The sequence below is a fragment of the Anabas testudineus genome, chromosome 1 (assembly GCF_900324465.2).
Source record: "Anabas testudineus chromosome 1, fAnaTes1.2, whole genome shotgun sequence".
In the NCBI taxonomy this organism is placed as follows: Eukaryota; Metazoa; Chordata; class Actinopteri; order Anabantiformes; family Anabantidae; genus Anabas; species Anabas testudineus.
The window spans coordinates 16,960,940-16,988,513 of record NC_046610.1 but is presented as its reverse complement, the minus strand read 5'-3'; the positions used below and the strand labels follow the sequence as shown (position 1 = coordinate 16,988,513).

General features: G+C 38.2%; 1 protein-coding gene across 3 annotated transcripts in view; it reads left to right on the top strand.

Moving 5' to 3' along the window:
- Positions 1-24,078, top strand: part of helz (helicase with zinc finger) — a 45,581-nt gene extending 21,503 nt beyond the window's left edge. For 2 of the 3 annotated variants that reach the window (XM_026359145.1, XM_026359143.1), the window contains exons 18-33: positions 468-646; positions 5,056-5,174; positions 6,709-6,854; positions 7,443-7,590; positions 9,322-9,505; positions 10,048-10,276; positions 11,772-12,057; positions 15,415-15,460; positions 17,276-17,463; positions 17,969-18,173; positions 18,331-18,413; positions 18,539-19,046; positions 20,045-20,303; positions 21,066-21,723; positions 22,486-22,777; positions 22,924-24,078. In XM_026359145.1, coding sequence (XP_026214930.1) covers positions 468-646; positions 5,056-5,174; positions 6,709-6,854; positions 7,443-7,590; positions 9,322-9,505; positions 10,048-10,276; positions 11,772-12,057; positions 15,415-15,460; positions 17,276-17,463; positions 17,969-18,173; positions 18,331-18,413; positions 18,539-19,046; positions 20,045-20,303; positions 21,066-21,723; positions 22,486-22,777; positions 22,924-23,303 — 3,910 coding nt within the window. In that variant the 3' untranslated portion in view covers positions 23,304-24,078. The remainder of the gene's footprint in view (positions 1-467; positions 647-5,055; positions 5,175-6,708; positions 6,855-7,442; positions 7,591-9,321; positions 9,506-10,047; positions 10,277-11,771; positions 12,058-15,414; positions 15,461-17,275; positions 17,464-17,968; positions 18,174-18,330; positions 18,414-18,538; positions 19,047-20,044; positions 20,304-21,065; positions 21,724-22,485; positions 22,778-22,923) is intronic. The other variant, XM_026359144.1, reaches the window with a different exon arrangement.
- Positions 24,079-27,574: the final 3,496 nt, after the last annotated feature.

The window sequence follows — 27,574 nt, the reverse complement described above, 5'->3', positions numbered from 1 at the left end:
GAAGGATACATCCATTTATACAGATATTGGAGACTGGATTGTGTCTTCCCCATAGCAGTGACAGGCACACATCAGGCTGACTTTGGAGATGTAACTGCAAGAACTTATCCACTTTTAGAATACCTTGGGGCAACAAACACACATTTACAGATACACCAAACATCTTTAAGCTGCATCGCTGACTTCTAATCACATTTCAGGAACACTAGAGGTCATAAAGGACAGAAAAGTGATGCCAGGCTTGACTGGCTAGGGGCTTATCCGTCAATTGGCTTGTTTCACATGAGTGGGCAGTCTTTTCTCAGCAGGTTCCAGTGTGAATTTCACTATAATCACTATAACAAACGACTCTCAGCTTTTGGTTGAGTCTAGTTAGTCAGGATTAAAGATGTACGAATATGTGTATGCATATTTAGATCCTGTGGTCGAACTTTCTCTGATGTACTTTTCTCTTTCTACCTCTCCAGGGTATACTTCAGGAACCGCTGGGTGAAAACAGTCCACCCAGTAGTCCAGCAGTACTGTCTCATCTCTGGCACACAGGTCACTTTCCAGATGCCTACAAGGGAGGACATCCTCAGGCACCGTGTGGTGGTGGTCACCCTCAGCACCTCCCAGTACCTCTGCCAGCTTGACTTGGAGCCTGGTGAGTCATATGAAAAGATACTTAGTCGTCTCAAATGTAGCGATGTTGTGTAGTGAAAGTCAGACGGACCAGAAAATTTAAAAATTAAAAATCTAATATCATCTGTAATTATTACTACACTGGTAGACAAATATTTTTAATGGTTGTTTGTCAGAAAGTACGTTTATTAAGTCGTTGGGTTTCTGTTAGTTTTGAATGTGTAAGTGAGGAGGAGAAAATAGTTTAAATCAGCACAGTGAAAACTAAATTATAGGCAAAAGTCCTACATAGAGTTGAATCAACTCATAAACAAACAGAAGATGAAATAAAGTAAGATGGTGTTTACCACTGTATTGTAAAGCCATGTTTTGTGTATATACATATAACTAGCTCTTAACTAAGGCAGATACAATCTGGTGGATTTAGTCTCTTGGTCTGTGGTCATCCCTAGTGACTAATTTCATGTTGGCAGAGGCCGACCATTTAGAGAAGGATGGAACTCATTTAAGTTGTGTTAAAGACATGGAAAACAAACCAATTTGTCAGTGCGGGCTAATAACTGACTCTAATGTGTCAGCAGAGGGGACTTAGTCTGTTGCTTGGGAACACCAGCTGCCTTTTTCTAATGTACTTTACATCATTAGCCCCCCCCCCCCCCCCCCCCCCCCCTGCCCCATCTCTCTCACTCTCCTGATGTTCGACGGTGATGAAAATGGCCAGGAAATCAGGCAATTGGGAGCCAATAAGTCTTCTAAGTAACGATAACAAATCTCCCACCCTAAATACACAGGTGCCCCTAAAAAGATTGTTATGCTATTTTATATGTTTAGCTTGTTGGTTTCCTCTTTCTTTATGACATAAATATGGGATTTGTTTATGTTTTGTATCTGTATATGGGTTTGCAAAACAGCTAATGGCTAATTTAACTTTTAACTTTTTGTGTCTATTCTCCAGCTGATGCAACAAAGAGTGAAGCTCTTATGTCTGTTACTTACTTACTTTGAAACTATCTGAATTTAAATAAAAGCCTCCCGTTTAATCCATGATGTTTAGTCTCCAACACTCTTATCCACTTCCTATCTTTATCTTAATTGACAAAGCTCAAAAGAGGCAATTTCTGTATTCACGAATGAATTTCAGTTGTCAGGAAAACATGAAAATTTTTTAGATGTTTTCCCAGAGTGGCTTGCTGTTCAGCTCTCTGTTTATGTTTGAAATGTTGCCAGCTGCTGTTCAAAATGAACTACATCCCTGTAACTCAAGAGTCACAGGACGGTAATACAATTATTCATAATGAATGTCACATCAATTAATTATTATTTCACAAGAAACAAACATGTTAAATAAATCACTCCAATCTGAAGGTAAAGGAGAAACATGGACATTTAATGATGATACTATATTTGCCCATTTCAGCTAACATGTGCTGGAACTCAGCTGAATATTGATCAGTCTGGAGGCTACTGGACCTTGCATCCTTGTGATAAAGGTTCAAGATTATAGCTCATACTGTAGTCAATAAGGAATGTTGTTATCTACAATTAAGATGGCTCCTAATGGTTTTGACATTGCATGGCAGGTACCAGAACATATCCAAGGAAAATGTTAGTAATTCTGTGACTCTGAGTAAAGAAATCATAATTTGACAAAGCTTTACATTCTGTTAAGCGTGTTTCATGGGGCAGAGTTACCTGCATAAAGCCTTTTACACTCACAGATCACAGATTTTCCAAGTCACTTTTATAGTGTGAAAAGGGCAGAAACTGTAAAAAGGAGAATGTGATAAACTGGGTGTATGAGGTGAAGGAGCTGCCATTTATTATTAAACAGTGATTTCTCCCCCAAATCACTTCTGCTACACTGTGCCTCTGATCTCTATCACCTCTGCTTATTATCCACCCTCCTTGTTTCTCTTACCACTGTTTTGTCCAAATTCAAACACCATTATTAGCCCAGTGACAGATAGATAGCAGCCACAGAAATGTAATTTCAACCTCTGTTTTAGAGACAGGTTCCCCAAGGAAGGCAGTTATGTCCCAGGTTTAACATTAAGCACCATGTTCCTTCATGTCTGCCTCTTTGTCTACTTGGTGCTCATAAAGACCATCTATTCCTCCTCCTGTCTCCCTCCTAATCTTTGCTTCCCTGCCAGGGGAAACATTCCCATTTGTAATGACCCATGTACATCATTTGTGAGCGTTATTTGGCTGTTACGTATCCATGTGGATCGAAGTAATAGAGCAAGTAGGCAAGATGTAGCAAGGATTGTGTTGACTACAATTTATGGGAAAGTTCAACTAAAGTACTGGACCTCAATAATTAACAATGTGATATGAAGTGTAGCACATCTCCACAAAATTCTTTTGACTGCTTTGTTGAGCAAGTAATATTCTATATGTGATGCTGAAAAACATAGTTTTGATGCTCCTGAGATGATCATAAAGCATTCTTTAACAGCATTTAACCAGCATTTCATTGCTCTGACTTAGCAACATGGCTGTTCATTCAACCTATGAATAAACTATTCAGTGTGTATATGCCCATTCTCAGTTTTTAATCTTAATAGAAAAGGATGGAATTTAATTAATACATTTAACAATACTTTAATCCACATTAAGATATTCTAGGCACATCTTTTTCTGTGCGTGTTTTCTTGGAATATACATTATAATTTTTGTGCATCACTTTTCAACAACGAAAGGACATTTCCCACTTCAGAAGCTGTAACAGATAAACAACTGTATAAACATTCTGTAAATGTGTATGCAATGTCTGCTTCTTTTTTATTGGGAACACAATGGGGGAATAGTGCCAGCCTATGAGGCGCACACACACTTCAGACAGAACACTGGTTTGAGGCTTTGAGGTTGTGGGAAAAAAATCAATACATTTTGCAGGCATTTGTACAAAGGCAGATAGTAAGGAGTGAATGTTTCCTCGAATCAAACTGCTCTGCTTCTTTTCTTGCAAGACCGTGTTTCTGTTGTTTGTTTACTATTTGACAGTCCCTGAGTTTATTTTGTTATTTCCAACATGCCACATTTCGTATCTGCATATACTTTCCTCTGGAAATGGTGTTCAGGCTTCAGAGGCTGTTTGCTTGTTGTTATTCAGCCTCTTTCCTCCCTGCTCCAGCACTTATTTGCCATGCCGTTTCATCCCCTCCCCTCATGCTGCCGAGCACAGTTTGAGCTTTTTAGATCAGGGTTAGGCTACTGTTCAGTCCCTTTCAAAATCTCCACAAAACCCTGTCTTTGGTTTGCAGGGCTGGTTAAAAAAGGGAAAGGGAAAAGTGACAGGATGAGAGCATGGCACATTAATGGCAGTTACGCAGTTTAAATGCTTCGAAAAGAGGTGTTTGTTCATTAGTGTGCTGATGTAATAATGTTAAAATGTTGATATTCCAGGTCTGGCAGTTTTATAGATTCATCTGATTCAACTAGATTCACTGGGCTTTGATTTAAGTGTGATTCATTTAGACACGTCTATCCATTGTAGCAGTGTTTTATATGTGAATTTGCAAATACTGTCTTTCCAAAAGCATAACCATAATGTGCAAGGTAAGTTACAGCTAAACAATATTTTGTCAGGTGACTTTTGAGGTTTTGCCTGAACTTTTTTTTTTCTTTGTAGTTTTGTTTTGTAAATGCCCCAAACTATTCTTTTGCAAAACTAGCAGAGTGTGAATAATTGGAAACATCTGTAATCTTTAACATTAAAAGCTACAGTACATTAAAGTGACAATGTACAGTACTGCAGAGGAGATACTTAGAGGATTATGATAATTCATGTATGTGCTATTTTTATTAAGTTGAAAATCATGTGTGAGTGTTTTTGGGGCAATAGATCTGTATACATTAACATCTGTAATTTAGGGTTTGTATTTTAATGTAGGGCGCCAATGTTTAAAACAAAATAGTTAATAGCCAATTTATTATGTCGTGAAATGGTGGTGCCTTTGTGTTATATGTTACAAACACACACACACACACACACACACAAACACACAATAATAATGCATTACGTGTAGGACAATAGTTTATTCTGACCACATTCAGTGTCTGACGTCAGCACTCTTAACACAGAATAAACAGTATTGTATAGCATTTAAAAAAACTCTTAAAAATTAATCATATTGGCCAGACAGACAGGCAATTCACAAACTATTGTATCCATTTCACAAACAATTAAAATAAATCAGCTGATTTTTAAAGAATGGCTGCAAAAGGTGTTTTGTTTGTTTTTTGATGAAGGAAAAGTAGAAGAACAAGAAATTCACCATTTCTTTCAAAATCATTATTTCTAACTCTGACAATGTCAGCATGTCTAGTGTATGTATATGTATATGTATCAGACCATGAAAAGCATAATATGACACTTTTAAAGTAGCATTAAGTAAATTAATGTTGGTGTCCTATATGTTTTGACAGGTTTGTTCACTCATATACTGTTGGATGAAGCGGCTCAGGCCATGGAGTGTGAAACCATCATGCCTTTTGCTCTAGCTAGCAAGACCACCCGCATCGTGCTGGCTGGAGACCATATGCAGGTATGTACAAAGAATAATGAGGGCAGTTAAAAGGTGTCTAGTTAGATTCCAGTTTTGGTTCCAATTTTGATCTTGTTGAAACTCAGTTTCTCAACTGGGAACATTTTGAAGCTTTTCTTTTTCACAATTGCCAGAATTAGGTAAGTGCACATTACAGAGCCTTGGGCTAATTCTCTCAGATGTTTAAAGAGTGTTCCTTGTCCTCTAAAATAAAAAAAATGAATGCAGAATTGCTGGAGACAGTAGCTATGACAAGTAGACTCTCACTTTACTGTGGGTTAGACTATTTGCCACTTCAAATACAAACGAGCAGATGACAGCCACTGTAGAGCAGCACTTCAGCCACAGATAACACAAACTTGCATCAGTCAGGCTTTCTAAGCCAACACAGGCAGTGAAAACCTTATTTCTCCTCCCCTGCTTTTTGTACAGTGCACAGCGTTACCAGTAGGCAGTGGATGAAGATGAGGCAAGAGTCTGCCACGTGATAATTGCTTTATTACTTCATGGCTTCTTGCTGTTTCTTGGAGCAAAGAAAATGGATTTAAAATATAATATCCACGTGTCCATATCTGCCTGTTTCTTTCTGTCTCATCCATTCCTCCAGCTGCCCCTTCTATACTGTATAAGAGCTTAGTCACTCGGTGAGCCATTGACGGATGTTAACCTTTCATATTTTTTCATCTCCTTACTCTTTCACTTTTGCTTCCACTACAACAGTTGACCTCCTCCTTCATTCAGCAATGGAAAGGGCAGCTGAATAGTCAATGAAGGCCAAGACCTATTGATCATTTGCCTGTGTGGGGCATCATTATAGCTAGCTGACCATCACTCGGTGACAAGCTAAAATGAAGATTTAAGCTAAGATTATTACTGTAGCTTGTGTTGCACGTGGCAATGGTGAAAAGAGAGAAGGTAAATGTGTAAATTTGGGTGTTATGCAGATCAATGCAATCAAATCAGTCAAAGCACATTTGGGAGATGATCACAAATCACACAGACTACTGTGTGATTAAATGAAAATACATTCTTTAAGTCAAATACATCGATTTAAATACATGCAGCCTTTTCTTCCAAGCTGACAAGAATCAAATGCTAGTGGTTAGGTATTAAGCAATCAAATGCTATTCTGCCTTGGCTGTCCATGTTGGAGATCTAGCTAAGAGTGACCACTGAATATATGCGCTGAATTTGCAATGTTCTCAAACTATCAAGTCAATGCGGGTAAATTCACTGTAATCACTGCGACTTTAACTGTTTAACTTTTAAGCTGCTCAACAGTAATTAAATTAAACACAAATAGTTTCATAGCAGTTACAAAAAAAATGCAACTGAGGCATTTTTGTAATTTCTCCCTAACTGTTACGTGCCAAAGACAGTCCCACCTGTAGTTGTTCAAGAACTGTGACAAACCAATGACAAAACTCTGAATAAATTTCTGGACAAAATAGTTTACATGCTTTGAGTCTAACTTTGCATTTCACCTCCCCCTCTTTGCCTCTTTCTCCTTTTTATCCTGTCCCTTCATTTGCAGCTGAGTCCATTTGTGTACAGCGAGTTTGCGCGGGAGCGAAACCTGCATGTGTCACTGCTGGACCGACTGTATGAGCACTATCCCTCTGAATTCCCCTGTCGCATCCTCCTGTGTGAGAACTACCGCTCCCATGAAGCTATCATCAAGTAGGTGTGAGCCCTCAACACTGCCTTGTGTCGAACATGTGGGAAGAGAGGCTGAGAAGGTGGAGGGAATAAGAAATACTAGAGTCAAGATGTGGTGGAGAGACTGGGTTGAGGTGAAATGGAGGTGAAGAGTTGACAGTCATGGGTTGTCCAGAGGAAAGTGAGATGATAAAGGATGTGTTTGTGCAGACAAAAGCTCTATGACAAAACAACCCAAGGGTATGTGTTGGTGTGGGCATGTTGCTAGATGTACTGGTGAGAAGGTTAAGTGCAAACTGGTCTGAAGGCTTACTAGATACAAAGAAGACTTAAAGATACGGAAATGTCCCGTCTTGGTTCGTCCAAGGTAAGCAATACAAGTGCAACAAGGTGCGCACTTAAATGAACTCAAGCTTTGTCAACAAGTACTGCTCAACTCTTCAGAATATGACTTCAGTTTAGTAACATGTGATGCATAGATTTATCCAAATGTGAAACATTATCATTTTCATCATGTCTTTGTCCATCATTCTGATAAATACCCTTTTGAAAAACATTCTCATTTACAGTTTAATTCTCTTAACCTGTCCTCTTCTACTCTTCCTACAGCTACACGTCAGAGTTATTTTATGATGGGAAGCTAATGGCTAGTGGGAAACAACCCTCTCATAAGGACTTTTACCCCCTGACTTTCTTCACAGCAAGAGGAGAAGATGTCCAGGAGAAGAACAGCACTGCCTACTACAACAATGCTGAGGTATGGATTAAAACAGTATTATAAATTTCCCCCCCCAAAAAAGAGAGTTTTTATCGTATCGTCCTCAAATAAGTTAGACAAGCAAGCAAGCAAGCATAAATGTTATTACAAATAGCATACATTGTAACACCAATTAAAACATTTTTAATTTTGTATCAGATGAATTGTTAAGAACTTAGAACAAGGCTCTTCACTCCCACTGGGAAATAAACAACTATAGTTGCTTTGCAATGGCTGTCAAGGTTATCGCGAGCTACTTTAATTAATTTATGGTAGTACAAACACTATGCATGGGTTTAGACTCAGTTTGATATAAATGATTCACTTATTTTAATCTAATTGAATTGAATTATAATCAAATCTGTAAATTTTGTAAACGTCTTTATAACTTCATATATATATATATATATATATATAGATAGATATATAGATAGATAGATAGATAGATAGATAGATAGATAGATATAGATATATATAGATATGTATATAGAGATATAGATATATAATCAAATCTGTAAATTTTATGAACGTCTTTATAACTTCATATATATATATATATATATATATATATATATATATATATATATATATATATATATATATATATATATAGTTATGTTATATCTTACCTTTGTTGTTTGTTGGTTTGGTGCTACATAAATAAACTGAATTTGGTTGAATTAATTAGGATTATTCTGTAGAGTTTGGTTGACTAAGGTCAAAAACAGAATGCTTAAACAAAACTGATCAGCATTGATCAACTCATCACCAAAAATTAAAAATACCTGCTGTCTTTTAACAATAATTAAAGATGAAACCCATAAACTTAATTAAGAGTTCCATTTCACACCCTTGATACATGATTCACTCACAGTCATAGCTTTAGATTTTGCGTTTGTTGTGGTCACTGGCTGTTTCTGACCCCTGACCCTTTGCTGACATATTCCAACCATTTAAAAACAAGTCTGTTTTTGATTTTGCTCTGAAACTGTCAACAGTGCCAAATGAATTACCCAGTGTCTCACTGATACAGCACCCATGTCATAACGTTAACAACCATATCATAATCATGTGAAATTATGAAGTATTGAAAAGGCGTATCCATGCGTTTGTCTTATGCAAGTGCCTCTGACTGGCTTACCTTCAAATGGAAGACAGTATTTACATGACAGTTCAAAACATCCATTGCTATGCTAAAGCGTCAAACAGGAATTGAATAAATACTAATTTCACTAAAAACAGTATGATCTCAAAATACCTGGCTTCAATAACTAATAACCTTCAGGTAAGGCCACCTTAAATACTTTGAAGCGTTAACATGTGACTCAAAAGTTACAGTTATGAAACTCATGACCATACTATAAGTAGAAGTGGCTTGTTTTACCATGATCCAATGATGTAACTACTTAGACACAATTGTAATTGTTGTGTTGTTATGTGAAAACATTGTATTGTTGATTTACATTATCAGTGTATGATGATGTAGTTTTCTTCTTACAAATTTCACTGCACTTAGACAGACAAACCAAAGTTTATTTTTTGTGGGTTGATTGACACACATCACATAAAACTTCTTTTGTACTTTAAACATTTTTCACCCCACTGCTGCAACTTTTACCTGGCTCCCTTATTTGCTGACTTCCCACTTTTTATCATGCCAGGTTTGTGTGTGGAGATCATTGATTGAACCTTCTTGTCACCTCTTCTGTTTCTGCTTCTACATCAACGCAGGTGTTTGAGATTGTTGAGCGTGTGGAGGAGTTGCGTAAGAAGTGGCCAGTGGCCTGGGGTAAATTGGATGATGGCAGCATTGGTGTGGTGTCACCATACGCTGACCAGGTGTTCCGCATTCGTGCTGAGCTCCGAAAAAAGAGAATGCATGAAGTCAGTGTGGAAAGAGTACTCAATGTTCAAGGTGAGAAAAATTACTATAAGTGGAGGTTTAAAGGTGTAATCAGTGGCCCAAATGCTAAACAAAGATTTAAATCACCCATATATGTATATATAAACATATTTTAATTTATGTGATAATATGATGGTGTTCATACAAATTATTAAAAGAATGAGAATTGGGGGGGAAAAAAGCAGCTATAGTCAGTCAATCAAAAACACTATATTTGCCGAAAAACAAATCCAACCCCAACCCCATGGATCCCCAAGCACCTCATTAATATTTCTTCTGGAGCTTGTCTGACAAATGTCCATATGCAAGAAGATTTTTGTGTCTCTGCAGTAAAAATTATGCTTTAATTCAGAGCTCCGTTACCCTGAAGACAACTCCTGCTAAGTTTCTCTGCTGTTATCAGTGCTCAGATCTCTATGACCTGAATTTTTATCTTAAATGGAAAGTTTCTACGATGGCATTTGCTTTTTCAAAGAATGTTTTCTTTGTAGAACTTGTTAGAGTACCGAGAAATTTCACAAACCAAATCAATTTATAAAAAAAATCATTTGCAGGTAAACAGTTCCGGGTGCTGTTCCTCAGCACAGTACGGACACGGCACACCTGCAAGCACAAGCAGACCGCCATCAAGCGCAAAGAGCAGCTAGTCGAGGATTCAACAGAGGACCTTGACTATGGTTTCCTATCCAACTACAAGCTCCTCAATACAGCCATAACCAGAGCACAATCCCTGGTTGCAGTTGTGGGAGACCCCATAGCATTGTGCTCCGTTGGGCGATGCAGGTAAATATGGCTCTTGACATAAGTTTTGAAAACAGTGAAACACCTGTGACAAACAGATGCTTGCTCCAGTGTCAATCTGTCCAAAACTGTTACATCACCAATTATGTTGCATAATATTAGATATTTGTGAAGCTTTAAAAATGTTTTTTCCTGTCTGTTATAGCAGACTGACCAATCTGTCTTAATTTAACATGTTCAGTGGGAGAAATCGATTTATATGGACATCTACGAGCCCATTTGTGTTAAGGCCTATTTATGCTTTTGTGTTGAATCCTACACAACACCTACGTCATCCTGACATGCATCTATCCCCACTGCAGCTGCGATTGGTTCATACGTCTTTTCTGTGTTGCAATAGTTTCGGTAACAGTAATTACTGCTCAACATCTGTCAGCTCCAACAGATGCTATTGTCTGTAATACACCAAAAAACTCCCTACAGCGGTGAAGAAAACAGTAGCCAAGTAGAGATGTGGCAGTGTAATTGCAGAGTGACACTGACACAGACAGCACATTTCATATTATGTGTGGCGTCTGTGTCAGTGCAGACTCTGCATAGATTCATAGCAGAAGTATACATTTTGCTTTACTTTCCGTTTAAGTAAAACTTTGTGCAGTTTTTAATGTGAGGAGGCATCACTTTGTGTAGACCAATAATCTGTCTGCTCACTCAGTCATTCCGCTCTACTACTTTCCCCGTGCGTCTCAGTCTTTTGTCATGCATATGTGCCCTTGTAAAAAGCGTATTAGAGTACATGGCAGAGAAATTGATGCCCTCCATGAGAAATCTATGGGAAAACGAGGAAAACAGATTTCTCTGATCCCCTGCAGTTTCACATTTAAGTGACGGTGTAGAGTGTTAATTGAGAAATGGCTTTCATAATTAGTTAATAAAGTGCTGACCTGTACGTCCATGTTGGACATGGCGGTCTCTCTATAAGCTGAGTTTTTGTGTGCCAGCATCTCGTTTCATGTATGAGATGTTGCCAGCCCCCTTCCCCATCTCCATAGCAACTGTCTGTTTTGTCTCAGTCATTGCAACATTTCAGGTCCTTTGCTGTTCTGGTTGTTTGCAAATGTTAGGCTTTAGAGTTTCCATTGTTTTACATTTTTATGTATTGTTAGTGAGAATTATTTAATAGTTCTCATGATTGTATTCATCAAAGCTCACAGCTCGTTTCTCTCTGCTGCGAGATTATTATTCTTTTCATTTCTTCTTTTCTGCTACTCCCATTTTGTCTTTTAGCTTTAATTTTCTTTGTGCTTGTTGTTTTTCTGTTCTTCCTTTCTTTTCTTCTCTTTACACCTGCTTTTTCCAAGTTTGTTTTAAACAGACTTGATCTTTTATATTCAGCTAATTCATTACACTGCCAGGCGGGCAATTTCAACAAGATGATCAATGAAACACTCAGTCCAAACAATGAAAAGTAGAACAAGAGAACAGAAGTAAAACTCTCCATCTGTTGTTTCCTCTTTTTTTCCTCCTTCTTTTCTAGAAAATTCTGGGAGCACTTCATTTCCATCTGCCATGAAAACTCAAGCCTTCATGGTATCACCTTTGAGCAGATCAAGGCACAGCTGGAGGCCCTGGAGCTCAAGAAGACCTACGTCCTTAACCCACTGGCCCCAGAATTCATCCCACGTGCCCTCAGGCCCATGCAAGGGCTGCACTCTTCTTCACAGGCCCTCCACCCCCACCATCACATGCATCCTCAGCATGCACAGCCCACCTCCAACAAGCAGGGTCCACAACAGCAGCAGCAACAGCAGTCACCACCCAAGGTAAGGTGCTTCTCAGAAAGTAGGACACAGTGGAGTGCATACCCATTTCCATCCATTTTTTTGGAATTTTTCAATTTTGTATTGAACATCTGACACCAAACTGCAGCAATTTGGGGTAAATTTTGAAATTACATCATCTGTATGTGCAAGAAGAAGAAGAAGCAGAAGAACAGAGGGCAAGGATAGAGAAGTAAGACAAAGAGGGGGAATCAATGAAAAAGAGATGGAGCAGGAAGTATTTTGAAAAGCTCTAATATTGTAGAATTTCTGTAATTAATATGATATATTAGGTAACCACTTATTGATTTGTGAAAATAGCAAACAAGTTATCAGAAATAAATTGAGTTCTTGTATTTAAAAAGAAGAATGGTGAAAGCTTTGCATATGTGGACAACAAGCACACATCTATTATTACTCAGTTTAATTTTCACCACAGGAAATTACTTATGGTCATTCATTTTAGGCTCTGAAAAATAACACAGATAGGAAATGAACATTACAGGGTGGCGAAAGGTTGTGTTGTTTGTTGATCTCAGGTTGAAATGTCTTTGTGTGTCTGTCGGTCCTCACTGCCTGCCCTGAGGTAAAGGTTAACGAAAGCACCACAGCTGCCAACCTGCTGCCATCACCCACTGGGCGTAATGAGCCACAGCTCCACACAGTCTCTCTCTGTCTCTCCAAAGACATAGCATGTAGCCCACTACCACACAACATGGAGCTACCAGTTGGCATTATGCAATGTATTGTTTTCTACTGCATATACAGCATATTGCTAATTTAAATGTCACACCATTGTTGGTACTCCCGTACATGCTTAAATCATCCTCTGTGGTGTGCAGCCTAAATAATCCGTACAGTTCACATTTAATAGATGAGTTAATAGATAGACTAATTCTAAACTTTAAAAAGTGTCCAATTTAGGTTGATTGTTTTCTTTATTGCAGCATGGTCACATACAGTATGTTGTTAATCAGCACTTCACCTTTTGAGCTTTATACAATCCCAAAGAATCAGTTGTCTAAATTACTGTAGTGTTTAACCACAGGACACAAGAAAATGTCTGAATAAATCACTCTGAAAATAGGCTGCATCTTTATTATTTATCATTGTTGAAAAAAACTTGTAAGTCCTTGTAACTTGTAAGTGTAAGAGACAATCAAAAAAGTAATATAACTGACTGCAATGAAGAGTTGCTAGTACTTTACTAAACATTTTGAATACAAAGCATGCAGTATGTTCACTGAGCATCGGTTTTAACAGAAACATATGCTTCAGTCGACTCTATTATTGGGAAGTGCTGTTTTCAGACACAGATGGTGTTTCAGTGGGAATATGCAAGACTCTGACACTTCTTTTGAAATATGTCTCATATTAAAGAGCTTTTTGTGGTTTCAACTCCAGAAAAAATAGCGTCATTTTAATTGGAGAAAGATGATTTACAAGTACAGTTGGCACTTTTTAAAACAACAATTATTTATTTTCTTAACAAATTATTATTTGGAAATCAGAAGTGACGCTTTGGATGGTATCAGGAACAAACAAGTTTCTAGTAGTCAGACTTCCTCATGGCACATATTCTGTGAGTGTGTATCCTGCTCACATAAAAGAAAATAGTATGGTTAAATAATGCAACATTGCTGTCAACCACACTACTAGTATGACATTCATTTAGTATTTTTAATGTTCAGTAAGCTGTAGCTTTCATTCTCAGCAGAGCCATTTCTTGGAAATTGACCATATGAAACCAATATCTAGTAACATCCTTTACATCTTTACTGCTGTTCAAACTCGTACTTTATACTGTAGAGGACATTTTGCAGTAGCATCACTAGATCCAGGACTAGACTGTAGGCATAGGTTCAGTGCGATGTGTCTGCCATTTCTCATTTTATGTTACACCTTAAAATAGCAGCAAAGCTGCTGCTGCTGCTACAATATCCAAGACCTTGGTCAGTTTTAAGAAGGTGATACTCACACAGCACACACTACATGTACAGGTCGTATAATTGAAAATACATTGCATTCCGTGGAGACTCACTTTATATTTGCGTGCAGGGTGATGCTAATAAGGGCACCAAATTCTTCTATGTGAAACAAAATAATTTAATATCCATTTTATTGTAGTTTATTTTTATCTGCTCCTGAAGTAGGAGAACGTGCTGTAATCATAGATAAAGCTACATTTAAAGTATACAGAAGATGGGCTGTGCTGTATGTGAGGCTTCCTGGCAAGGAGACAGGTGGTTTCAACATTGGCAGGTTGTCTTTCAGAGTTATCTAAAAATTGATTCCTTATCTCTCTGTTTTTCATAATTAATAAATAAATAAAGAATATTATTTTGCTTAGGAAATTATCCTAGTTTTCACAGTCAAACATGATCTGTATATACCTACAGGGTAGGTATGTAAAACACCAGGAGCACTTAACACTTTTTCCTATAAATACATCAAAGTTCATAACAGTTTGACTAGAAATCTTGTATTTATTAATATTTCTGATTGGTAAATTGGACAAATTTATTAAGGAAAGAAAAAGGAAATGACAAAGAGTACCATTACTTATCACTATAAATACTATAAGAATGGTGAATTGTTATATCCAGATGTGTTTTTGATCCGAATGTAACCTAACCCAACTGTGGTAGTAGTAAGTATAATTTATGGATTTGCTAATAATTCAGTAGAATGACTGTTTTCTTTGCATCATGGCCAGCTTTATACTGTAAAGCGTATACCGGCCAGCATATACAGATTACATGAAGTGGAGTATGTGATTAATTTTAACCTATGGAGATCTTATGTGAGCCTCTTGTGGCACTGCACTGTGTGCGTTTACTCATGTATATTTATAGGTTTGTGTATGTGGGTAATTATGTATACTTAAATTCAAACCTATGTTTCAACATTGATCAGGATGCAGTACAATTTGTGCATACTTTCTGTAGATTGTTATTTTGAAACCCCCTGGAAAAAAAGAGTGTAGGAGTTTAGTTATTGTCATGTAGTCGTAAAATGAATAAAGCTTGGCAGATACGTTTCTGTAGCATTTAAAACTAAATTCAGTTGCAAAGGTTATTCCGAATTCACTATTCTGGATGTTTTTTGTTAAATAATTTTGTGATTCATCGGTATGACTCATATTTTTATTAATAAAATTGAAATGAATTTAGATCTTAGATAGAGTACAAAAGGTTGCTCTACACAATCTTTACTGTAGATGATTCTTTAAGAACAAAATATGTCTGGCGCACACATTGATATTAGGGATCCATTTACAATAGTTGTTCTTTGCTGACCAGCTTAATTAAATTCTTTGCCTTGATTACTTCCTGATTTTTTTTTTTTTCCCTCTTACAGGGGAAACATCCAAACCACACAGATCACCTTCCACCTGAAGGATATGGTGAGTACCTTTGTTCATGTTTAACTCTGCTAATTATTGAAGGATAGGATAGGAGACTTAGTTAAATCGTGTGTCATATCTGGCTCATCTGGCCAAGAAGCACCTGGGTGTTAGTGAAGGATGACGTAACAGCAGCAGAATACAGAAACTTTATATAATACAATACAAGGCTTGTGTACTTTGTGGACAATGGAAAGAAATGAAATGCATTAAAAGTAAGACGTATCCCAGAAAGATGTACAGTGATACACAACAGTTGTTAAACCCTTTAGAATTTACTCTAATAATATAACTTAAAACATGAACAGATTTTCACACAAGTGAAACTAGATAAAGGGAATCCACTTTAAAGGGAAAAAAATTACACACAAAATTTATCCACAGTTAATACATTGTCAAAAAGTAAACGAGTAAAGCGAAATGCAGTGAACTGTACATAAATATATGGATTAAACAAAGCTTTGAGGCAAAGAAATTGCATCAAGGATTTTTATAAAGTTGACTTTTTCTGGGTTGCTTGGAATTGTTGCAGCACAATTACAAAGCTATAACACACCATAATAAACTTTGCATCAGAACATTAGTGTAGCAGTATCCCAAAAGAAAGGTCTTAAGGACGCACTTTACGGCATTTTGTAAGTGTTATTTATATTGTAGAAATCTGGCGAGTTTTTCTGTTAGCTTAAAAGGCTCTCTCATCTCCAGCTATCCCCCGAGACAGGAGGGGATAAAAGTGGTTATCCCGTACATTCACTAATGGAGTTGTACTTGAAAGGGAAAGTGTGAGTGTGCAACAGAACGGCCTTTTCAATGTAGAGCCACACCGTGAAACTGGATCCACAGTAATGACTGCGTTGTAAACAAAAAAATTATAATAAAATGACAAAACATGCACAATAGAAGCAGTGTAATTGACTGAGGTGTATCAATAATGATTACACATACAACAATTTAGAAAGAATTCACCTCTCCACCATCACTTTATGTCGTGCACATATTAAAATCAGGTTTTACCTGAATGGAGTTTTACAGCAATATAGAAGAGTTTCCACTTCATCTTTTTACTTTCTCTCCACACACAATTCAACAGCTTGATAGGAGCCAGTCTAAAGCAGTGGTTTATATGGATAAATGAAGGCCTGAGGCTATTTGAAGCTGTCACAGTCATGCGGCCTTGAACAACACATCAAGGAGTTGTTAGTATGATGTGTACTAGTGACAGTGGGGTATTTTTCAGCCACTTACAACTGCTCATTGTCTGCCAACAACATCACCCTTAACCAAAATAAAAGATACTGTATAATGAAATATGTACAGCCTGTTTCTTTCATGTCATGATGAATATGGTTTGGTCATCAACTATTTATATTTTGCGTCTTCTGCAGAATCAGTGTATCTGATATTTTCGAGGCTATGAATAATTAGGTATGACTTGGACTTGTATCTTTCTTGCTATCAGCATGCCAGGTTAAAAACCATTTGCATGTACTGTATTACGTTGGACCACCTTGAGCTTTGATTGTGGCACACATTCGCTGTGGCTCCTGCAATGTCACAACATTCCCGTTCAGAGTTGTATTATTTTTTTGTCAAGATCTCTTATTGATGATGGGAGAGTCGGACCACTGCACAAAGTCTTCTCCAGCACACCCCAAAGGTTCTTAATGGGGTTAAGGTCTGGACTCTGTGGTGGCCAATCCATGTGTGAAAATGATGTGTCCTGCTCCCTGAACCACTCTTTCACACTTTGAGCCCGTTGAATCCTGGTATTGCCATTTTGTATTTTTATTGTTTTACCACTTCTTCTCCTTGCAGTTCAGCCAAACCCAGCCGTGCTGATGGGAAACCCCATTAGGGCGTTTACACCACCTTTGGGTGGCACACCTGCGGGTATGGGCAAGTCACCCAGTCCTGTGCAGAGAATTGACCCTCACACAGGCACCAGTATCCTCTATGTGCCAGCTGTGTATGGTGGAAACATGGTCATGCCTATGCCCCTACATGTAAGTTTTCTATTTCAGGTAACAAACAGATAAATATACAATATCTGTACACTGAACCATTGTGGCTCAAATTCTATCCACAAAGGATTTTATCTAATTATTCTTTAAGATAAGATAAGAAGGCCTGTGAACACTGGTTTTTTTTTTTCATACAAAGTTGTAAAAACAATCTGTGGAAACAAAAGCCTAAATCCCTTAGTGATTAGTGTATAGAACAAGTTACAGTGTGCAAAACAATCTGAAAATAATAGGTTTGCTCTAACAGTGTATAATTTTCAGAATGATCTGTGTAGAGTTTAGTTCATTACCCAAATGTGTGGATGCTTTTGCCTAATCTTTTATTTATTTCTTTGCTTTATATAGCATTGCTTGTATGTTACTGCTTTAACCATTATTATTGGAAATGTGCTGGTCATGTCCAGATCAGTGTTATCATAGCATCTGTAATGGTATTTTGTACAATTATTTACCTATTCATGTTTTTGTTTTGTTTTTTTGTCCCTAGTTGCCTTGGCCAGGCTACCAGAACCGCTTTGCTGTAGACCCTCGCATCATGAGCCACCCAGCAGCCATGGCCTACAACTTCAACCTGTTACAGGCCCAGAATCGCGGTTCCCCACTTCCTTACAGCGGGGTCACCCACCCCTCTCCTCTAGGCATGGGCCAGCCAAGCCCTGACAAGGAGCTACCAACAGACAACATCAGAAATGGTATGACTTGATTTTTTCACACCTTTAGTGTGGGTTTATACAGTACTGTACACATGTGTGAATAAACACACAATACTATTTACACCAACAGACTGAGAGCAGTAACTGTACAGAATGTCCAAAGGATTTAAGTTTTCTTTTTGTTTTGGCTTCTTAGGGAAGTTAGAAGGATGCCCAAAGTCAGAACAGAGCCGTCTTCAGACACCAGAAAGGAAAACTGCAGACATGAAGGAAAAACAGGCAAGCTTTATTTTTTAATTATGCATATATGTTAAAGCCTTTATGTTTGGATAATGATAGCTAAATTAACCAGCTATAATGCCTATAATAATGTTTTTGGGGTTACTGTTTATTTTTTGGTCCAGGGAGACTTAGACACAGGCCAAAGTCGAAGTCTAGACTCACAAGCAGATAGCCTAGTGGGATTTTCCAATGCACTGCTCCACCGAAAGGACCCCTCAGCTGCCCAAAGACCGGTCAACTACCACCTGGCACCACCCAACCCAGCATTTCCACCTGGCAATGCAAGAGCCTTCCCCCCACAGTATCCAGTCTCCAGGCTTCCTTATCGAATCAGTCATCCTCAGCACCCAGGGATGGCCCAACAGAATCAGCAGCAGCAGCAACAGCTCAGTCCTGCCTACACTGGTGGCAGCCACAACACCTCTTTCTTCAGTGGGGCGATACCTCCTCACAGGGCTGTCCAGTCTCCCACTTTGGATGGACCAGAGTCTGGAGGGGTTGAAGAGATGAGTAGTTCCATTAGGACTTCAATGGTCCACCCTGGAGGACATCACCCTGGCCTGTCACAGCACAACAGGGTCAATAGCTTTGGGGAGGATGTACAGGATGGAAGCTTGGGAGAGAGTTTGGGTGAGTGAAACACGATGATTTTTCCTTTTCTACAGGAAAATTCTACATCATTAGCTCTAAAATGCTAACCTTTAAAAATTACTCACGTTTTGTCACTTTTATGTTCGCCTATATTATTCTGTAGTATATGGTGTATGAGAATCAAGCTAGTGTTGTTTATTACGTTGCTCAAGAAAAGTTTTCTCCCGCCAGTGATTTCATTAATTTTCATTGATGATCATGTTGATACATTGGAATAAAGTTTGATTACATAGCACATTATATTAACTTAAAAGACAAAGTAATACTCCTTAATGATGTTGCTAGTTTTATTTTGTTTTGTTTTTAATTATCCCAACATGCTCTACATAATATAAATTTGCAAACTAATGTGGTTAGCTGAAAGTTGAATTGAGTTAATGAGTCCCGTTTGTAATGAATTAGATTGTAACAGGACAGGATTTGAACATTTCAAATTAGTGTCCATATTAAAGCTGGTACATCAGCAAAGATAAACATCTTTGCCTACAGTGGTTTTGACAGTTGCTTTAACAATTAAAACATATGTTTGCTTTAATTTTGCTTGTTTGAACACAGTTTATAAGGCCACACTACTGTGTATAGAAGGTCTCACTATTAAAACTACATGTCAGGACAGAAACCAAAGACAGATTATTGTATAGTCATTCCTGTACACATCTTGCCCGAATCACCATCAACTCCTCACTGTAGCTTTTGGCTTGCTGCTGTGGGTACAGGTGCTGCAGATTAATCCTCCTCTTCACTGTGCACCCCTCAGCATTACAACTGCAAACACTACTTACATGTAGTCTACTTCAGACTCCATGTTTCACTATGAATCCAGATAATTTCCTACTTTTGCTATGTTGAGGCATTTACTAAATATTGATTGAGAATTATTCAAAGTGATTTCTATCTACACTGGCTAAGGATCCCTTATCCACAGAACCATAAGGACATCAGTGTCTCTGAAACTAATTACTTGGTTGCCCTTTCAGACATCCAGGGTCCCTTGGCTCTAGATGCCCTGAGCCAGCAGCAGCAGGCAGCCAGACTGGGTCAGTGGGGTGAGGCAGCAGGCCCTTTCCTCCAAGGCGGTGTTGCCGCCTTCCCTATGCCCCAACAGCTTGCCCACCTTGCTCAGCCGGGCATGGCTCGATTTCCCCATCAACTGCTCCGGGCAGCTAGTTGGGGCTTTAGTGCCAATATGGAGGATGAAGTTGTTTCTTCTGCTTCTACTGGGCCAGCTTTCAACAGGTTAGACTAAAAACCAGTTTGTATTATTAGTCATTTGTAATGATGTGCCCTATTCATTAAAAACTCAAGCAGTTATCTTTAAAAACATTAAAGATAACTGCTTGAAATTAGACCATAAAGTTAGCGTTCCCTCTTACAATTCTGTGTGTGTGTGTGTGTGTGTGTGTGTGTGTGTGTGTGTGTGTGTGTGTGTGTGTGTGTGTGTGTGTGTGTGTGTGTGTGTGTGTGTGTTATTTTTAATACAAATCATCCAATCATATTGGCTGCAAATATTAAACAAATACAACCTCAGATGAACAACAACGTATACCTTTTTCACCGTAGCATTATTTACTGATAAAGTCAAAAAGAAAAATACATGTGGGCATCACTAAGTATCCTCTTACTGCTTCTATGCGTCCAATTGAAACCTCAATGAACTGAAGCAATGTTTTAAAAAAACAAGGAGCCAAACTTTGCTCACAACAATGTGAGAAATACTGAAGGGGATCTACAAGCTATTGCATCATGTGGGGGGCTTAGTAATGTTCAGATGTTTTTTGGCACAGCGAAAAAATGTTGTTTGTCTAAGCTTGTACTTGCCTAATATTAAAACCTGCTACAAAAGGATTATTTATTTTCACAAGAAATCCAAGTTAAATTAAAATTAGGGGTTTCTACCTTTGGAACAATGTAGCCGTTACTAGTTATTGTAGGTTGGTTGTCGACTTATTAACTTTACAAGTAAGTTCAAATAAAAAGAAATACCTTTTCTTTTCACAGGTACCCAGGCCTCTTGAGAGAGATGCCCCCACAAGAACAGCCTGAACCAAGGGATACAGTTGAGATGCAGCCTCCACCTCAGTCTCGTCTCCTCCAGTACCGCCAATCCCGTGCCTCAGGTGACCCTTCCTCCTCTATAGGTGCCACCTCCAATCATGTCGGCCCTTTCCCATCAGGACCTTACTCCCATGACACCACTCGAGATGTACTTAACGACAACCTTCTCAACAAACCAGCTCTGCAGCCACAACACCACCCGGGGAACCCCATATACAATACTGGTAGCTACTCTCATCAGCCACCAGGTCACTCTGCCAGTCCCCCGCCCCCCCATGTCAAATACCTTCTGCAAGAAGCTCAGTGGTCTCACAGTGGAGCTGTATCAGTGAGCCCACCACACCAGAACCACCCATTAGGGAACCAGGGCCATGGCCTACCTTATGGACTGTCTATCATGGCTCATCCCAGCAGGCCGGAGCAAGTTCACCTGAAGCAACTTCACCATCAGCACCACCACCAGCAGCAGCAGCAACAACAGCAGCAGCAACAGCAACAGCAGCAACACCAACACCAACAAAGTCAAGGTCCAGAACAGGAGTCCTACCACCCATTGTCCCCCAGAACATCAGCAGCCACAGCCCTTCACAATGTAGATGAGGTAAAGTTTATTTGTTTTACTATGATTTAATAATTCAATGAAAGTGAGAACAAATATGTTTCTATACTTAAATACAATAAATAAAATAACATTTATCTGAGTATCTATCCAGGAGCTAATTCCCATGTAGGAATAACTTTGTGTCGTTGCCTTGAATTAAAAATTGTTTCATTAAAGGCTCAATATTAGAGTGAGTGAATTGTGGACGGGGTGAATTCACAGCACTATATATTCATATGCAAATAACAAAAATGTTATTTAAAAAAAAAACATGTTTTATTACCTGGAAAAATGAGAAATGAGACATCAGTTGCATACCCATTTTAAACACTAAATTGTTTGTCTCCATATTAGTACAGTTGTAATGATTATAATGTGATTGTCCTTGTCAGGCCTTTCTCCAAAATGAAGTTCCTAATGTTCCATGGGTCCAGATAAAATCAAAATAATCTTTGCCAACATACAAATGTGGATAATTAGGAAATTTATTCAGCCTAATTTGCTAGAAACACAGAATGCACATTAGGATGTGTACAAAAAATCTACAACACAGGACAAAATTGATTACATTCATGACTCTGATAGAAAGATGGGTAGATAGGTAAGTATTTTTCAAAAAGTAAAATTATAAAAGCTATTTGACAGCCTTTGACATCTAGTCACTTTTAATTTAGCCACATGTGGCCTGCCTTTCTATTTGACTTAGTATCTCGTTCTCACTTTCTCTCTCAATTATTTTTTTCTGCCTACCTGTCTGTTCAGTATGAACCCCGGGGTCCGGGTCGGCCTCTCTATCAGCGCCGCATCTCCTCCAGCTATCCAGATGAACCATCTCCTGCCAACGCCCACAATTCTGTGCCCCAGCAGTCTCAGCCCTGTACATCAGACCACCAGGACCACCCACATCCACACATTCAGCATCATCCACACCCACACGCCTCCTACGTTTATCCCTCACATGACCCCTGGCCTAGTAATGGTGCGTGTCCCAGCCCGTTCCAGAACATTCCATGTAACGGAGCCGGCACACTCGCACAGCACCGGGACCTTATGGGTATGTATCACCAAATATGCAGATTGAAGGCACTATGGACTTTCACTGAATTAGTATTTTATTAGTTTTAGGTCATATTTTATTGTATTGACTAATTGTCTCATTTACCTCCCTTATCATTTTGGGGCCATCTTCCCATATGGCAGCTTCCAAGGCCCTTCGTCAGACGAGTGAGCAGGTGAAGGCTGAGGCCACAGCAGCACAGCAGACACACCCGCACGCTCTTAATTCCCTTCAGCACCTTGGACAGTTTCCTCCTCTCATGCCCAATAACAACAAGCAGCAGCAGCAGCAGCAGCAGCAGCAGCTGCCGCCGCCGCAGACTCCTGCAGAGCCCGGTCAGGGGGCTGCAAATTTCAGCAAACCACCCACCATGTCCTATGCGAGTGCCCTGCGTGCCCCACCTAAGCCCCGAGCTGTTCGCCCTGAACAGGTCAAAAAGAACAGCGACCCTCTCTCCATCCTACAAGAGCTGAGTATAGGAAGTTCAAATGGTAGCAATGGGTACTATTCCTACTTTAAATGAGTGGCACCTATCCCACATAATAAATAAGTCATAGTATAAAAAAACAAAACAAAAAAAAAAGGAAAAAAGTTTTTAAAAAGTACAAAAAAATAGTGCAAAATGCATTTACAATTTGTTTCTATCAGTAGGTTTGTTTTCTGCATTTTGTTTCATTTTAACCTTTTATTTGTAACAGTCATTCTTCTCCTGTTTCACATATCTGTGAAGAAAATAAGTATATATAATGAATGCATTACTGGTATATATACATACTCATTATGTATATATGAATATATACTTATATTATCTACACTTGTATATGTACGTAATGCTAAAAAAAAAAAAAAGTAAAAAAAATAAAAATAAAAAGGCGAGCTTTGGTTGACCACTTAGCTACCTGCTTATCTTTTCTTATGAAGATGGTTTTGTTGATTACTAAATGAGTATGTTGCAGTTTTTATCATTTTGTATTCCTTAGTTTTGAGTGGACGTTGCGTCTTGATTTTCATACTACTGTCATTGTGGTAATGGACAAAAGCTAAGTGGTCAACTGACACAGAAACTACATGGAACAGTGTATAGCAGTAGATAAGATTTCCTCTAATCTGTACATATAAAGAAATAAAAGACTGAATTGTATGCCACAAACATGCCCTTAAAGTCCTGTATCATGTTAGCATTTGCATTATAAATTTGTTTCTGTTTGCTGGCTTCTGATCCTTAATTCTCACACTTCCTTACCTGGGAATCATCTTAAATGATTTAGTAGTAAATGTGATTATTTACCGGAACAATATGAATATTGATTCTGTCTGTTACTTTTCATCATTGTCTCAGCAGCAACTGTAGAAGCAGTGTGAAACTGTCAAAGTAGGAACAACTACGCCATCTCTCCTCTGTTTGCTTTAAGGATCAGAGAACACCAGACATCTTTCCGTGATAAGAATATCCCAGAGTGCTTCGCTTGTGGCCAATGTGCAGTCATTTTATTTTAGTTTTTATTTCATCACGTTGTCACAGAGCTATTTCTCAAAAGGGGGGTGTTGACAAAATATTCACCTGGCACATTGTTTTATGACCTTCTATGACATATTAAATGTTTTTATTTTTATTATTATTTTATTATTTAGATGTTTTACTTTTCTCCACTAGTGGACAGTGAGTTTTGGTTAAGGTTGCAGTACCTAGAGGGTTTGTGAAAGTGAAGAGAGTGATGTGTCAGGATAGATACGTTGCACCTGAGGGTGTGATCAGCGCTGCCAGTCGAATGTTTCTGAACACCCAATTTCAGCATTTTTGGTTAAATCTTCTGTGTATTGACTGTGGACTAAATGCCCTCAAATTTCAACATTCATACAAAGAACATTGTAGGTGTGAAATATTTCTGACATTTGCATTGTTCTGAAAATGGTTCAGCTCTAACGGCGTACGCTACACGTGGTCTCTCAGTTTCTCTGTGGTCCAGACATTCTTTTCCATTTCCTCTGGAAGACAATCTTTTCATCTCTGAATAATATGAACTTTAAAATGAATAATAAACACTCCTCTCTGAACTGATACTCGCTCCTAGTCCCACCAAACGTGGATCTTTTCTCATAAAAGCAAAAGTAAAACAGGCTCTAATCATATTTTCCACTTCCCGGGGCATTAAGGGTTTATTTGTCAATTTCAGCAGACTGCTTGAGATTTAACCAAGAAGCTTAAGTAACCTGGTGAAAGTAATTATGCAATAAGCTGCTCAAAAACATACGACTGATAGCATGTCTGTTTTTAGACTGTACATAATGAGAGTGACTCTGCAATGTCATGGAAGTTGTTCCTGGTCATTTGGAGACTGAAATGATTCACTTTAATCAGTCTGATCTGATTGATAGTATTGATCTTACGGCAGTGATATCAACAAGTGAGTGGATGAAATTGCCTGTTAATTGGAAATAGCTCTGCCCATGCTTTTCATGTGCTCCATCGATATACAACAAAAAGACACAGGATGAACAGGAACATTTTCTCAGCTTGTTGTTATTGGTTAACATGCATGTGAACTTCACTGCAACAACACTGAAGCTCACACGCTGGTGAAATAGATAAAGACACTTATACAGTAGATCTGCTGATGTTTTTCTTTTTCTTTTTTAAGAAAAGCAATACTGGGAACGGTCATCCAGTACTTGGTCCTGTTACATGTGACGTCACTGCCCCATCTGCAAATTGGTGTAACTGTAAGAATCCTGCATTCAGCCACTGTTAAATCTCCTCGAGGGGAAAGCTAACACCTTACAGCTAACAATTTTAGATGTGTTCTGAACAGTCAGGAGAGCTTCAACGCAACAAAAACTGTGGTTTTATTTCAGAGAGTTTTGCCATTGTAACTCAAAGGTCCAGATTTTTTCACTTAGTGGAGAACAACGCATACTTGTAAATATGCATTTTCTAGGTATTTACAAACAAGAACTTTGGGAGCGCCTCAATTTTGTAGAAGCTGTTCAAAGAAGAGGTATGCCCTTTTTAATTATGCAAATTCACACACACACAGAAGTAATGATAGGAATTCTAGAAATGGACAACAACAACAACCCAGTTGGTAGCTGCAACGCCTGGTTGTCATTTAAAAAAAAAAAGAAAAAAGAAAAAAAAAAGCTTTTATTTTTAAAGATGGCTGATTTGACAAGGAGGAGAGTTTATGTCGCAGCTGGTAGAAGCCGACTTATTTCACTGTACAATAAACCTTTTTCCGTATATGTTGCAGGATCTCTCCTGTTCTCACCACAGCTGTAGAACAATCGACATGAATTTTATTTGAAATGTGACGACTTTTCTTTTCATGCATGTTGAGATGATCTGGCTGCTTTTATTTTTATTTTATTTTTTATCCCAGTTTTATTTTATTTTATTTTTTAATTTGTTTGTGTTGTGGATAGAAAAAAAAAAAGGAGAAAAAAAAAAGTTTTTGTTCAACTTACACAGTCAAATTTTGGTATATTATTTGATGTGTACAGTACCTTTGTGACATTATTTACCAAACTACTATAATATTTTACTAACATGTCAATCAAATATGTAATGGTCATGTAAGTTCTTTTTATTTTCTGCAGTTAGGGCTCAAGCTGAGGTTGCTCCCTGGCGTGCGTCTGGTTTATGATGTTTTGGACGGGTTTATTGGAGGAATTGTTTTTTTTGTTTTAGTTTTTTTAGTTTTTTTTTTTTACAAAGCAGTTGTTGGCTAATGTCTCAAGTTGTGCAATACTAATATATGTCACCGCTTCTTCAGCTACGCTTTTATTTATATTTGAATCGGACGAGATTGAGCCAAAGACATTTTAAAGGGATTTTATTTACATTTCTTTTAAATTTCTGTTTTTTTTATTTTTTTATTTTTTTTTTAAAGGCTTCATATTTAATACACATCTTTTAACGTTTGAAAGGATCTTTGTGAGGAAATGAAGGGTCAATTTTCATTTGAAATTATGTCCAATATTGCGCCATACAGTATCTAAATCTATTTGGAAAAGAACCAGTTTTTGTTTCCTTCTTAAGAAAAGTGAAGAAACCAATTGGTGTATGTGTGTGCGCGCGCGCGTGCGTGTGTGTGTGTGTGTGTGTGTGTGTGTGTGTGTGTGTGTGTGTGTGTGTGTGTGTGTGTGTGTGTGTGTGGCACATGGTATGGGAGCAACCTTTTGCCCAGCCAGTAGAGAGCACTGTGTTCGGCCTTCTGTTAACGCCACATCCTCTGCCTGTTATCTGTTCGCTCTCCTCTGTTCTTCCCCCGCTGCAGTGAATCAATGGCACACCTGTTCTCCCGAACTCCCATAGGTTCCTCCCTCGTGGGTACAAAATAATGAATAGGTCTGTTTTACTATCGTTCATTTCAGTTGGTGGTGGTTATAATAAAGGATTTAGACTGTGTTTCAAAGGTTTATTTTCTTTTTTTATTTGTTTCTCTATTAAAGTGTTTTTATTGAAGTTGCTCGAATCCTGTCGTTTCTCCACATGACTCTGTTCACATGGTTACATACAGTTTTAATGGTATTTCTACCATCCTTAGCTGTATGCAGGGAATGTTGGCCTAAAATTGTGATGGAAGACACGACCATACCAGTATTTTAACATCGTACATGTTTGAATTGAATAATTTTTATCATTAAAAGGTCAAAAGCAGCTTTTCAGCTGTCTACCTGGAAAAGTGTTACATTAATAATGTCTCCAGCTTCATCAGCGTCCTCTCATTCTCACATGTGAAATACAAACATAAAGTGATGTCAGACGCACGTTTTCCAAAGCTTCTCAAGATTTAA